Raw genomic sequence first — 13,489 nt, 5'->3', positions numbered from 1 at the left:
CACAAACACCTGCACCCACTTCTGACTCCCCTTTCCCCACCAAGATACCTTCTGTGCGGATGGTGAAGGGGGAGTCCCCCGGGCGCCGGGCAGAGAGCTGGCCTCCCAGAGACGTCATCAGGAAGCAGAGTGAGAAGAAGCCGATGCCCAGGACAAAGAGCCTGCAGAGAGCAAGAGGGCAGGTCAGAAACAGGTCAGTGGGAAGCACCCCCATCCAGCAAAGGCTCTGTACAAATGAGTGGGTGAGGGAGCGAGGATGGAACGATGGATGGGGGGGACAGAAGATCCAGGGCTGAGCTCAGAATGAAGAGAGCTCGACGACAGGGAGATAGCCGAGAACCTCACATGAAACCCCAAGGGACAATGATACAGGCAGAGTTCGGGCAAGTTCCAGCCTCCAGATAGAGCCTGGCTCATTAGCACGGCCCTCAATGTGTGATCCCCAGACCAGCAGCACTGGCATCACCTTGGGATTGTTAGAAATGCAAAATCTGGGGCTCCACTCCTGGGCTTACCAAATCAGACACTCTGGGGGTAGTGCAAGCAACATGTTTGAACAAGCTCTCTGGGCAATCCTGATCCTTGCTCAAGTTTGAGAACCGCTGGTATAGATGGAAACAGCAGGTGCTGATGCCAGCCAGAGGGCAAGTCATTGGTCCAGACGAAACCCACCTGGATCCCATCAGTCACCCGGGCCCGGCTCTGCACTGTGTACACAGGTCTTGCCACAGCCATCAGTCATGAGCTGGCTTGAACACCTCCTTATCGTGTTCGAGGGGGATGGCGTGTGCCCCCATCCCTACCAGAGGGGAAGATCTACAAGGGCAGGGCCCAGATTCTCCCTAACCCACATCTTTAACAGGCAGACACATGGTAGTTGTGTGCACTGGACCGGTCAGAGCGAGTGGACACCTGCGCACAAGTAGTAGGGGCGCTCATCCGGGGCACAGATCAGGAGAGCGGCCCAAAACAGGACAATTGTTCGTTCCTTCAACACACATCTGGTTGTTTCCCAGGTGTGGGGCACTGGGGTGGCCCCAGGGGGATAGCAGGGAACTCCCGTCTCCTGCTGCTTCCATATCAGGTGCTGGGTCCCAAACAGGAGAACTGAACTAACCAGCACTGGGGAGGCCAGAGATGGAGGTGTTCTGGGACCTTGAATGGATCAGAGGGGCTTGCAAAGCTGGTAGATATGAAAGGGGAGCCCCCCCCCGGTATTTAATTAAAACTTAGCCCATTAAAGAAAACACACAATTGCAGAAGAAAATAAAAGCACAACAAAATTCCCACCCCATATTTAAATGAAGCTGTTAGAGGTTAAATCAGAGAGGGTGCAGAACCCCCAAGGCAGAGAGGGCGTTGAGGGCTTCACCTGGGAGAGGACAAGGGGGACAAGAGAGACAGCCTAAGGGACACTGCTCCCTCACCTCTGAGGGCCCCCCTCACTGAATTCCACCACGCTTGGGGATGGGGCCCCGGGATCCCAACATGAAGCCAGGCTGCTCTCAAGACAGCAGCCAGAAGAGCAGCGGAGGAGGTCGGCGGCCGCACACCCGGGAAGATCCTGAACAGCTGTTCGTCCTCCCAGCCTGAGGACAAGGACAGGTTCCTCGAGTTTAGGGTCCCTTCCTTCCCCAAACCCCCTCCACAGCTGTGGGACTGTATTTAGAGCTAGGGACCTGGGCTTCAGGGTCCAAACACCTGCTGTGAAAAAGGGGTCTAAACTTTTCGCCCAGAATCTGAAGTTCCCAGCACACCTCACCTGCCTCTCTCTCTGCCAGACCTCAATCCTAGGGCCATTCACGGTAGACTCAGGTTAAAATGGTTTCGTACACCCACGTATCTACTCAAGCAACATGCCAGGAGCAACTACAGAATAAGGGTCCTGCCAGAGGGAGACAGAGGAGACAGGGCCTCCAGTCTGCCCTTAAAAACAAGTAGGGGTGACGAGGTGGGAGGCAGCCCCCCTCCATCTGAAGGGGACACAAAGACTCCACGGGTGGCTGTGGGTCTCTGGGCAGCCTAGAGAGACCCTAGGCGAAGACACACAACTTGAAGGGAGGGGAACCTATGCAATCCCACCTCTGAATCCTGCCTTTAAATAAGAGCCCGAAAGAGCCAGGACCCCAGAAGGCAGCAGCTCCCGGGAGTGGGCGCTGTCCGTGGTGCTGGCTCCCGCGGCCGCCTCCAATTGCAACAGAAAATATCCAGCCAAAGCTTGACACCCCAGTTGGCTGGCCCTCCCATGACTGGGAGGCCGGGGTCAACATGGGGCGGCAGACTTGGGAAGAGGACCCTCTAAACAGTCAGCGTCTGCCAGGGATTTGAGGATTTCCCTGGAGGAGTAAGGCCCTTTCCAGAGACACCCGCTTCCCGCCCCGCTTTGCCCTGCTTCTCATGGGAACCTTCTGTCAGGGCTCCAGCTGCCTCCCTGTCTCCTGCCCAAGACCATACTCTCAGCATCACCAGCTCTACAATTCTCCCCTCCCATATCCTCCAGACAGTGGTGGTCCATCATGATCCCAGCCGTCCCCAAAGCAGTCTCCTCAGCTCCACAAAACAGGGCCGGCCCACCCAGGAGGGGCTGGGGAGGCCACAGACACCTGAGCCATGGTCTCCCCGTCAGGAGCTGAGAGTGAGACCAACCTCGGCCCTGGAAGGGGCAGGGGCTCAAAACCCGCCCCTCCCACAACCCAAATCCGCCTGCCCAGTTCCTGCCCCCACAGGGTGGATGGCACCCACACCCCACCTGTGGCCTCTGGAGTTCGACCCCTGCCCCTCCCTTGGCGCCCTGTGCTGCCCAGCCCCCCCTGAGCAAGGTGGTTCTCCCATCCCGCTGGGCACCCATCACTTAGCATCTCCTCCCAGACCCGGGCAGCAGGCGGGCTCCGCAGGCTCCAGAGAGAGGAAGGAGCTACCCCTTCCCTGACAGGCTCTGGGGGCCCCTGGGATGGGTTCAACAGGGACCAGCCAGCCCCACGTGGCCCCAGCCCTGCCTAGCCTTGGCCCCCGAAGACTGGGTGGGGGCATTGGTCTTCGCCGCCTCCTGCCTCCGGAGGTTCCCGGAGGTCCGGGCTCCCGCTGCCCTGGGGCTCCGCAGCGCCGCCCCTGCCACCAACTCTCCACCGCTGCCGATCCAGGGTCGAACTCCCAGCAGAAGGGCCGGGAGAGATCCTTGCTCCAATCTCGGGAACCTTCCCGTTGGAGACAGGCCGGCACCCCGCCGGGAGAAGGGGAGTGCGAGCAGAAGGCCGGGGCAGAGGAGTGGCACAGGCGGAGGACTCAACCCAGGGCTCCACGCGCGCGCCGGTGGTGGGCTGGGGGGGTGCCGCCCTGCACGGCGCACTAACTTCGCCGCCGGGTGGGGCCGTCTGCAAAGTGGGAAGGACCCCAAGGAGCAGGAAAGGGGCGCCCTGGGCCGAGGCCCAGGACCACAACCTGGGTGCTTTCTGCCCTCATGCCCACCCTCGCATCCCGAGTCCTCTCCAGCCTAGACCAACTCGAGGCACGTCTCAGATTGCCCACCCCCCCCCACCCGAACCCGAACCTCGGCTCCATCCCTGTCACAGCCCCGCTGGCCATCACAAGGGTAGAAGCGCGAACCGCCCCCCCCCCCCCGCCACTGGGACAGACACCCTCTCGGGGAACGACCTCGCCCACCCCTACCCAGCGCCCCCTCGGAGAAAAAGACCTCCCCGCGCCATCCGGGAGAGAACTTTACCGAAAAGGTCTCAGGGTGACCAGGCATCTTCTGACCATTATCTTCCCATCGGGGTTGACTGTGATCATTGTTCAAACTTGTCTGGGCGAGGAGCCGCGGGCGAGGCCGGACGCACCGTCCCGGGCCCTGCTCCCGCCGCGTCCGGGCCGCGAACCCGCTGTGGGCCGAAGCCGGGTCCGAGGGAGGCGGGGGTCGGGGGGCGCGGGGGCTCGGCGGCTTCGCTGCTCCGGCCGCGGCCCGCGGGGTCGGCGCGGCCTCGGCGGGCCGGGAAGCGGAACGGCGCGGCTGCCGGAGGGCAGCGAGGGCGCCCAGCCCGGCCGTCTCTGCGTCTCCGCCCTCCCCGCTTCACATTTTTGGGGCCGGGAGGCGGCGCGCCCCCCGACCGCCGGCCGCGCGTCTGCCTGCTCGGGCTCGCTCGCTGGGCGGGACGGCGCCGCGGCGCGCAGACGGGCTCCCCGCCGCGGGCGCCCTCATCCCCGGGCCCGCGCCCTCGGTGCCGGCTAGAGGCGGCCCCGGCCCCGCGCCCCGGGCCCCCGCGCCTCCGGGCCGCGCCGCACCCCGGCCCGGCACCGCGCCGCGCCCATGGCTCTCGACGAGGGCGCCCCACGCCCGCTCTGCCGCCCGCTTGCTCGGCGGCCCGCGCTCGGGTGTCGGGTGTCGGGTGTCCGGCGTCCGGCCCCGCGCCGCGCTACGCGGGGAGGCGCCGCATTGTTTCCTCCGAGGAGGCGGCGGAGCCGCTGCTGGGGCGGCCCAGAAGCGGCTGCCGCGCTTCCTCGGCGCGCCGGCGCCACCTCGTGGCCGCCTCCCGGCAGCGCGCCCTCCCGGCCCGGGTACGGGGGAGGGGGGGCGGGGGGTCCCTAAGCCACCCTCCAGCTGTGTAACGTCCCCAGCCCCGCTTTCGAGAGCAACCCGCATGCCAGCAGCCCCAAGGGCCGAGGGCCGCTTCGAAAAGGTTGGTGCTGGGAGAAGCCCTCCCTCCTGCTGCTTCTGCACCCCCCCCACACACACACCCCCTCCACTCCCACCCCCACCCCTACACCCTACCCGGGGGCTTCTGCCCTGGTCCCAGCAGCTGTGAGGTCGCTTCGCAGCCCTCACCCATCCTCTGGCCCTCTGTGGAAGAAACTGCCCTTGGCTCCCCTTTACTCACTGCGCTGGGTTCAAACTCCGCCTCTTGTACTGCTAGGGCGCTTCCACGGAGCCCAGCAGCCAGGGCGCGCTGGGCAGACCGGGGTTCTGGTCTCAGATCCTCCACTAACCAGTGGCTGATGCCTGCAAGTCAGGGAGACTCCAAAGCCTCGGTTTCTCCACGATGAAATAAGAGTGACTGAAGTCAGCTAAGGCTCTTTCCAACTCTGCGAAGCATTTGCGTGCCCTCTCCCCCAACCTCCTCCACCTCTTGACTTTGGAGATGCGTCTGCCACAGCGGAGGGGGGTCAGCGGCTTCTCCCAGCGCAACCAAGCAGGGCAGCTGCCAAAGCCAGACCCGCATTCACATTCGAGAAAGCATTCAGGCAGAAACAGCACTTGCCCGGCCAGACCTTGACCACGCACAGAGAGGCACCTTGCTAGGAAGAGCCCAAGGCCTCAGACCACGTGTTAAAGGACATGGATGACCCTGAGGGTTTAAAGCCTGGCTTTGAGGAGGAGAAAACCTTTACTTTCCATCCATCCAGCCGGGGCCCTCGCCCCCATCCCCTCTGCTAGCCCATCTCCCAGCCCCACTTCTGAGCCATTTCTCCCCAGCGATGACTCATGCTCCTGCTTTTCCTGCTCCTTCTTCATCAAAATTCACCTGTCCCGCATTCCATTATCTCGCCTTGCTCTCTGCTAATGTGAAAACTGATGATGAATTGGTGTTGGCGGATTAATGTTACTCCAGCTAGGTAGCAAATTTGCATTGAACAAGGACATGCTGACCGTGCCTCCGTGCAGGGGAGTGACACACGGCAGCGGAAAATGGGCCTCGTGGCAGGCTGGCCCAGGCACTAGCTGAGGGAAGGGGTCTCTGCCCGGCCCACACCCGCCACACACCCAGGCACCGATTTATACCCTGGATGTCAAGGTGAACTCCACATCCACACTCAGGAATGAAATGGCCCTTCCAATTGTGTGTGTCTTGTGTAAGCTCGGGGTGGGGGGCGCGGTGGGAGGGGGACGTTCATGCTTTTGGCACTTCACACCAAAGGGGAGGAAAGGCACAGCCATGTCATGTCTGGTTTGGCTCAGAAGGTGGGAGTGGGTCTTCCCCATCCCCTCTGGGTCTTGCCCTCTAGCATGTGGCCTCTGAGGTAGGCAGGGAAGGTGCCTTCCTGCAGCCAGGCAGGGAGGCGTGGGGCAGACAGTAAAAGATCCTCTCTGAGCCGGACCACCCAGCCACCTCCTTTCGGACTGTTCCCCTCTTGCCGCGCCCCCCCCTTCATCTACGGTAAAGATCAGTGTAAATGGTCCTGCGTGCTGTCTGCTGTAGATATCAGGAGGAGGGAAGTGCACCCTTAGTCATGCAACCTCGTGGACACTCTCTTGGTGCCTCAGCTTCCCTGGCCGTTGATTGAGCTCTTTAGAGCTTCCCTCCCAGGGGGACATGAGAATGCAGCGGCTGGTGCCTATGAGCCCTCGCAGCGTGGCCGTTAAGATTTTTCCCGCTCCTGTCTACCTGCATGGACGCTGTCGGTGCCCCTACCCTTTCCCCGGGCGTCCGCCTCCACGGGCCGAAGGGCAGACTACTGACGACACATGCGACACTGCTTGAGGCTTTGTTTCTGGCTGTGGGAATATGCTGGAACATGCAAGGGCAGGACAGCGGCGCCAGGGCACTGATGCCCCGGAAGCAGCCCTCGAGGAATAGACAGATACCTCTCCTCAGGCGGGATGCTCCAGCACATTCCACACCGGTTCCCAGAGTTCCCGCAGAGAGAGCGCCCTCCAGCTGCCCGTGGTGGTGGCCGGCTCCGTCGCACACCCCGGGCTGGCTTTCTTCCCCTCCTTGCCTCATCCACTGCTCTTCTGTCCACGCTCCTGGGGTCACCTCCGAAATAAACTACGGGCACTAGCATCCTTGTCTGAGAACCTCCTTCCAGGGAACCCAAGCCAAGCCCCTGCCCTCCAGGCCAGAGTTCCCAGCCCAGATCCAGCAGAGTCCCCCGCAGAACCTAATGGAACAGAAGCTCCCTACCTCGATTCCGTACCAAAGTTGGGGCCTGGGCACATTGGTTTTTTTAATGCCATGGATTATGCTGACGTAACTGGCCAGGATGGGAAACCATGGTTCTAGTTAAATAGCCATGGCCTTCTGAGAAGGAACCAGAGCCACCCTAAGCAAGCTAGAAGAGATTAGCAGAGCAGGAATTGGGGGCACATCCAAGGACTGACACAGCAGGTCACACCAGATTCCAAAAACATCCCCTTTTCATTCTTTCTCTCTTGAGGCTACAAACAGAACCACAGGCTAGCCCATCATGGGCGTCAGGGCATAGACTGCTACAGCCTGGGCAGTCGGACTATGGCACTTCCTGGCTCTCCCCCACTGCCCTCCCCATGCACCCCAAAGCAGGAGGAGGCCCTGGCCAGGCTGGAGGGCCTCTGTCCAGAGAAGGGAAGCAGGACTCTGGGGAAGGGATGTGGAGGAAGTGGGTGATGTATACTGTGCAGGACTACCGTACTCAAGACCCCTGGGGATGGGCCAGGCAAAGAAGGGAAGGTGCTCTAAGTTGTCTCCTAGGCCCATGATAACAAACTAGCATGTCGGGGGGCTTAAAACAAGAGCAAGTGATTCTCCCACAGTCTGGCAGCCAGAAGTCCTAAATCAAGGGTTTGGCAGAGTCGGTCCCTTGTGGAGGCCCTGAGGGAGAGTCTGGCCCAGGCCTCTCTGCTGTCATCCAGCGAGGGCCTGCAACCCTCAGCACTCCTTGGCTGCCAAGTGCATTCCCCAATCTCTCCTCCAGCACCACAAGCGCTTCTCTCCGTCTGTGTCTCTCCATGTCCTCTCCTCTTCTTAGGACACCCGTCATTGGATTAGGGCCCACCCTACTCCAATATGACCTCATCTTAATAAATTATATTCTGCACGGATCCTCTTTCCAAACAAGATTATGTTCCAAGGTTCCAGGTGAACCTGAATTTGGGGGTGGGGGGGCACACTGTTCAGCCTACTGCAGGGACCTAGTGGGAAGTGGCCACAGCGGTTAGGCAGTGCCAACGACCGGAGGTCCCCAAAGGGGACATGCACTCTTGTTTTGTGTGGGCCCAGTTATTTCAAGAGTCAGAAATCTAGACTTCCCACGTGCAGTCGCATAATTGTAAAACGTGGACTCAATATTTTTAGAACATTATGCAAGACCAATAAAATTCACTGAAGGTCTGGCATCCGGGTCCTCTGGGGTGTCAGCCGAGGGCAAAGCAGGGAGCCCACCAGCCCTGCCCGCCCAGCAGGCCCAGCTTCTCTGGGACCAGCCCCCACAGTGAACACCCCTCACTGCCCCCGAAGAGAGGCCAACACTCCTGGGTGCACTCAAGGGTTCCCTGCAGGCCCCTGCAACCCCCCTCATTACCCCCCGGAAGCCTCTTGGGGATCGGAGCCTAGATTGCCACCGCCACCTTCTCCGGGCTTCAAGGTTGCTTCTGACGCTCACAGACAGGGCCTGGGCGGGAAGAGGAAAGAAGGAAACCAACAGTTGACGGTGTTTAAAATCCTCACTTAATGCTCTGTGACCGCAGCCGCAGACAGCACATTAAGAGGCAACAGGCCATTGTCCTTCACCGGAGTGCGGAGCATTAATAATGTCATAACAGCATTTACTGACACTGTGCACAAATCATCAACAGCCTCACCGGGTGAGAACAAGCAGCCCCACGCAGACGCCAGCCGCCTGGAGCCATGCAAGGAGGCCGAGGAGTGAGGAGAGCTGTTTCTCCAATGCATATTTCATGCTTTCTGTTTCACAACATTTAGGCTAATCCTCTGATTGAAAAGCAGCGTCTGGGGTTTATTTTTATTTATGCCAGAAGGCCATTCTGCCACACAGCTTGTGGGAGCTGGAAGCAGAGCTAGAGGACTTTCCCTGTTCTGCAGGGAAGTTAGCTGCTACGTCTGTGTCCACGTCTGCGTTTTTGTATGTGTACGTGTGTCTGCGTGTGTGTGTGCGTGCGTGTACATGTGCGCATGCCCATGGGGGCTGGGAGGCAGGGAAGCTGGGGACAGACGAGACGGGACCCTCCCCCATGGCCCCATCCCAGCACTGGGGACACAGGCGAGCCCTTCACTGAACATAATCATGAGATCTCATGTACTGAACACCTACTGGGTGCCAGAAAATGACTTGGGGATTTTAAATACGTTACCATGTTTATGTCACTATTTTACTTAAATTTGTTCCACAGGGCAGCTTGAAAAAAAATGCCCCCTCTCTCTCTGGATAGTTGCTCTGGCTCCACAGAGCAGCAGAGCCGACACGCGGGGTTAACAGAATCAGGGTCTCCCAAAGACTGTCCCATCCCGATCCCTGGAATCTGTGTTATGTCACACAGCATGGCAAAAGGGGATCCAAGCTGCACACAGAATTGAGGTTATTAAGGGCGCCTGGGTAACTCAGTAGGTTAAGTGTCTGCTTCTGGCTCGGGTCATGATCCCAGGGTCCTGGGATCGAGTCTCCCATCGGGCTCCTTGCTCAGCAGGGAGTCTGTTTCTCCTTTTGCCTGTGGCTCCCCCTGTTTGTGTATTCTCTCTATCAAATAAATAAAATCTTTAAAAAAAATTGCTAATCAACTGACCATAAAATAGGGAGATCATTCTGGATCATCTGCATGGACCTAATGTGATCAAAAGGGTCCCTAAATATGAAAGTCAGAGTCAGTGTCAGAGTGATGAGGCAAGATAAAGACTGCACTGGCCATTGCTGGTTTTGAAGCTGGAGGAAGGGACCATGAGCCAAGGAATGTGGGTGGCTTCTTGAAGCTGAAAAAAGGAAATGGACTCTCCCTAGAGCCTTCACAAAAGATGCAGCCCTGGGGTGCCTGGGTGGCTCAGTGGGTTAAAGCCTCTGCCTTTGGCTCAGGTCATGATCCCAGGGTCCTGGGATCGAGCCCCACATCAGGCTCTCTGCTCAGCAGGGAGCCTCCTTCCTCCTCTCTCTCTGCCTGCCTCTCTGCCTACTTGTGATCTCTGTCAAAAAAGTAAATAAAAATCTAAAAAAAAAGATGCAGCCCTGTCCCAGGGTGTCCTCAGGGTACCGCTGTCCTTGTCCAGGGGAGGAGTCAACACAATCGTGGGACCCAGGGCTCTCCCTTGAACAGCTAGAACCTAACCCTGGATGGCAGAAAGCCCTCTCGCAGCCAGCAGGGACTGTCCACCTGGCATTGATGCCCTGTTCTCCTAACCTGAGTTTATCAACCAGGTTCAATGTAGTCCTCAAACCTCACCAATGGAGGCGAATATACTCTTTCCTCTTGTCTCTTAGAGAAAGCAGGCACGGAGCTGAGGGACCTGAAGTAGGCTCAGACTTGCAGTGGGCTCCCTGAGCAATGCTGGCATCCCCCCGACACACACTATCCATCTGCAAGCCACCCAGCCTGAAGACGTTGCAAGCCTGACATTAATGACCTTGTCATTTCCTGGAAAAGAGTTATTTGTAGGGCATACTTCAGAGTTTGCCCCTCAGCGCTATTTTGGTTGACTGCGGTGTACCACTACATTTAACTCGCTCTGTAGAGGCGTCCTGTGGACATAACCCACTTTGCCTGTGGAACCCAAGAGAGCCAGATGCCCAAGGGGCAATGAGCAGAAACACCAGACAAGTGTCCGCTTGGCCAGGGCACCTAGGACTCCTGTCCCTCCGGAATCCCCGGTACATGGACAGAGCCCTTCCTGCTGAGCCGCATCTTTCTGGCTTATGTTCTCTTCTCTTTGAAATCAAAGTGACAGTCACATAATATCAAATGAGCCACTTATAGCTGTACCCAACATACAACCCAGCGGCATTTGGTACATGTACTTTGTGGTATAGACACCACCTCTATCTTGTTCCTAAACACTGCATCACCCCAAAAAGAGAGCCCATATCCACCTCGCGGTCACTTTCCATTCTCTCCTCCCCCAGCCCTTGGGATCCCCTCGCCTGCTTTCTGTCTCCATGGATTTGCCTATTCTGGATATTTTATACATGCAGAATCCTACAATATATGGTCTTTTGTGACTGGAGTCGTTCAGTCAGCAGATTTTCAAGGTTCATCCATATTGTAACATGTGTCAAAATTCCATTCCTTTTGACGGCCAAATGAGATCCCATTGTACGGATGGACCACAGCTTGCTTGTCCCCTCATTCGCTGATGCACGCGTGGGAATAGTGCAGTTCCTCCTCCTCCTCCTCCTCCTCCTCTTCTTCTTCTTCCGTTTTTAAGTTTTATTGATTTATTTGTCAGAAAAAGCACAAGCAAGGAGAGTGGAAGGCAGAGGGAGAAGCAGGCTTCTCGCTGAGCAGGGGGTCCAATGCAGGACTCGATCGCATGACCTTCGGGTTATGCCCTGAGCCAAAGGCAGACGCACTTAACCGACCGAGCCGGCCGAGTGTCCCATCACCCCCCCTCCTCCTCCTTCCCCTCCACCTCCCACTTCTTCTTCCTCCTCCTCTTCCCCATCTCCTTCTCCTACTCATTCTTTTCTTTTCCCTCCTCCTGGTCCTCTTATTGGTTTGGAAAGTAGTATTTGCGTACGGCATAAAATTTAGAAGGATCTCGAAGGGTGTGCGTTGTCTTCCTTCCGCCCCTGCCCCCCGGCCATCCCGTACCTTCCACGGAGACAACTTACAGTCCCAGCTTCTTGTGTGTCCTTCCATTCTGCGCACTGTTTGTAACACACGCCAACAGAGAACTATTGCGGGCGCCTACAGCCCCATCACCTGAAGGCTTGGGGAAGACATCTGGAAGAGGTACTCAGCCAGAAAGGAGTCATTCTCTCACAGGCTAGACCCTCCCTCAAGAAAGACTCCAGTGGGGCACCTGGCTGGCTCAGTCGGTTAAGCATCTCCTTTTGGCTCAGATCATGATCTCAGGGTCCTGGGGTCAAGTCCCACATCAGGCTCCTTGCTCAGCAGGGAGCCTGCGTCTCCCTCTGCCTGCCCCTCCCCCTGCTTATGAGCGCTTGCTCACTCTCTCTCTCTCTGTGTCAAATGAATAAATAAAATCTTAAAAAAAAAAAAAAAAGACTCCAAGCCTCCAAAGCAAAGACCCTGTTACGGCGGTACTAGTTAGGGAAATGTGTCCAGCGTGGTAGAAATTGTATGAACACTGCTGTAAATTAACGACCGGCAGTGGAGACACAGGAATAACTGGGAGAAGGGGAACTTTTTTTTTTGTTATTTTAATTTTTTTATTTTAATAAACATATAATGTATTTTTATCCCCAGGGGTACAGGTCTGTGAATCGCCAGGTTAACACATTTCACAGCACTCATCATAGCCCATACCCTCCCCAATGTCCATTTCCCCACCACCCTCTCCCGTCCCCCCTCCCCCCGCAACCCTCAGTCTGTTTCTTGAGATTGAGTCTTTTATGGTTTGTCTCCCTCCCAATCCCATCTTTTCATTTTTTCTTTTACTACCTCCCCCAATCCCCCCCCGCCTTGTATCTCCACTTCCTCATATCAAAGAGATCATACGATAGTTGTCTTTCTCCGATTGACTTATTTCGCTAAGCATAATACCCTCTAGTTCCATCCACGTTGTTGCAAATGGCAGGATTTCATGTTTTTTGATGGCTGCATAGTATTCCATTGTGTATATATACCACATCTTCTTTATCCATTCATCTGTTGATGGACATCTAGGCTCTTTCCACAGTTTGGCTATTGTGGACATTGCTGCTATAAACATTCGGGTGCACGTGCCCCTTCGGAGTACCATGTTTGTATCTTTAGGATATATACCCAGTAGTGCAATTGCTGGGTTGTAGGGTAGCTCTATTTTCAGTTTTTTGAGGAACCTCCACACTGTTTTCCAGAGTGGTTGCACCAGCTTGCATTCCCACCAGCAGTGTAGGAGGGTTCGAGAAGGGGAACTTTTTGAGGCAGATTCTGCCATCCCCATTCAACGGCTGTGTCTAAAGAACGATGGAAGTTTCCATGGCAGAGAGCAGGGCAGCCGGGGGCACGGCTGGTGGAGGAAGAGAGGGAGCTGAGGTTCGGTCGGCTGCTGTAAGGGAAAGAAGACTGGGTCAGGGGAGATCAGCCACCGGAGAGGCCTGACCAGGTCTTTAGAAGATCCTGCTTGCAAAGCTGGTGTGGAGCTGGTGTCTGGGCACTGAGCCCTTGAACCATTCCCGCCCTTCCCTGACCGGTAAAGATGGTTTACTGTGCCTACACTGTACGAACAAGGTGGTTTAGCATAAACACCTGCTTGGCTTAAAGGAGTCAGGAATTGGGGCAGCTGCTGAGCAGAGATGCCTACATGACCAGCCCCCGCTAAAAATCTTGGGAGCTGAGTCTCCCGTGGGGATCCCTGGGCAGACCTGTCACATCCATTCTTGCGTCTTTCGCTGCCCTTGTGCCCTCTCCCAGGAGCACAGGAGCATCAGAAGCCTGTGCTCACATCTCTTCGGGCTCTGCCTGGGCCGTTTTTCCCTCTGCTGACGCTTCTGCTGTAATAAACCTTAGCCATGGGTACAACTACACGCCGAGTCCTTCCAGGGAGTTGCCAAATGTTGTGAGGGCGGTCTCAGGGACCCCAACCCCAGGGGAGCCCAGGAGAAAGGAAGAGACTAAATGGGAATCCACTAC

General features: G+C 57.1%; 1 protein-coding gene across 1 annotated transcript in view; it reads right to left on the bottom strand.

Annotated features, from left to right (window-relative positions):
* Window positions 1-3,927, bottom strand: part of MGAT5B (alpha-1,6-mannosylglycoprotein 6-beta-N-acetylglucosaminyltransferase B) — a 66,054-nt gene extending 62,127 nt beyond the window's left edge. Inside the window, exons 1-2 of the mRNA XM_080827412.1 lie at window positions 3,722-3,927; window positions 49-161 (exon numbers count right to left, since the gene is read on the bottom strand). Of these exons, the coding sequence (XP_080683538.1) occupies window positions 49-161; window positions 3,722-3,789 (181 nt within the window). The 5' untranslated portion in view covers window positions 3,790-3,927. The remainder of the gene's footprint in view (window positions 1-48; window positions 162-3,721) is intronic.
* Window positions 3,928-13,489: the final 9,562 nt, after the last annotated feature.

This window comes from Martes martes (genome assembly GCF_963455335.1).
Source record: "Martes martes genome assembly, chromosome: 16".
In the NCBI taxonomy this organism is placed as follows: domain Eukaryota; kingdom Metazoa; phylum Chordata; class Mammalia; order Carnivora; family Mustelidae; genus Martes; species Martes martes.
Note: the sequence above shows the minus strand (reverse complement) of the source record. Positions and strands in the feature narration are given on the sequence as shown.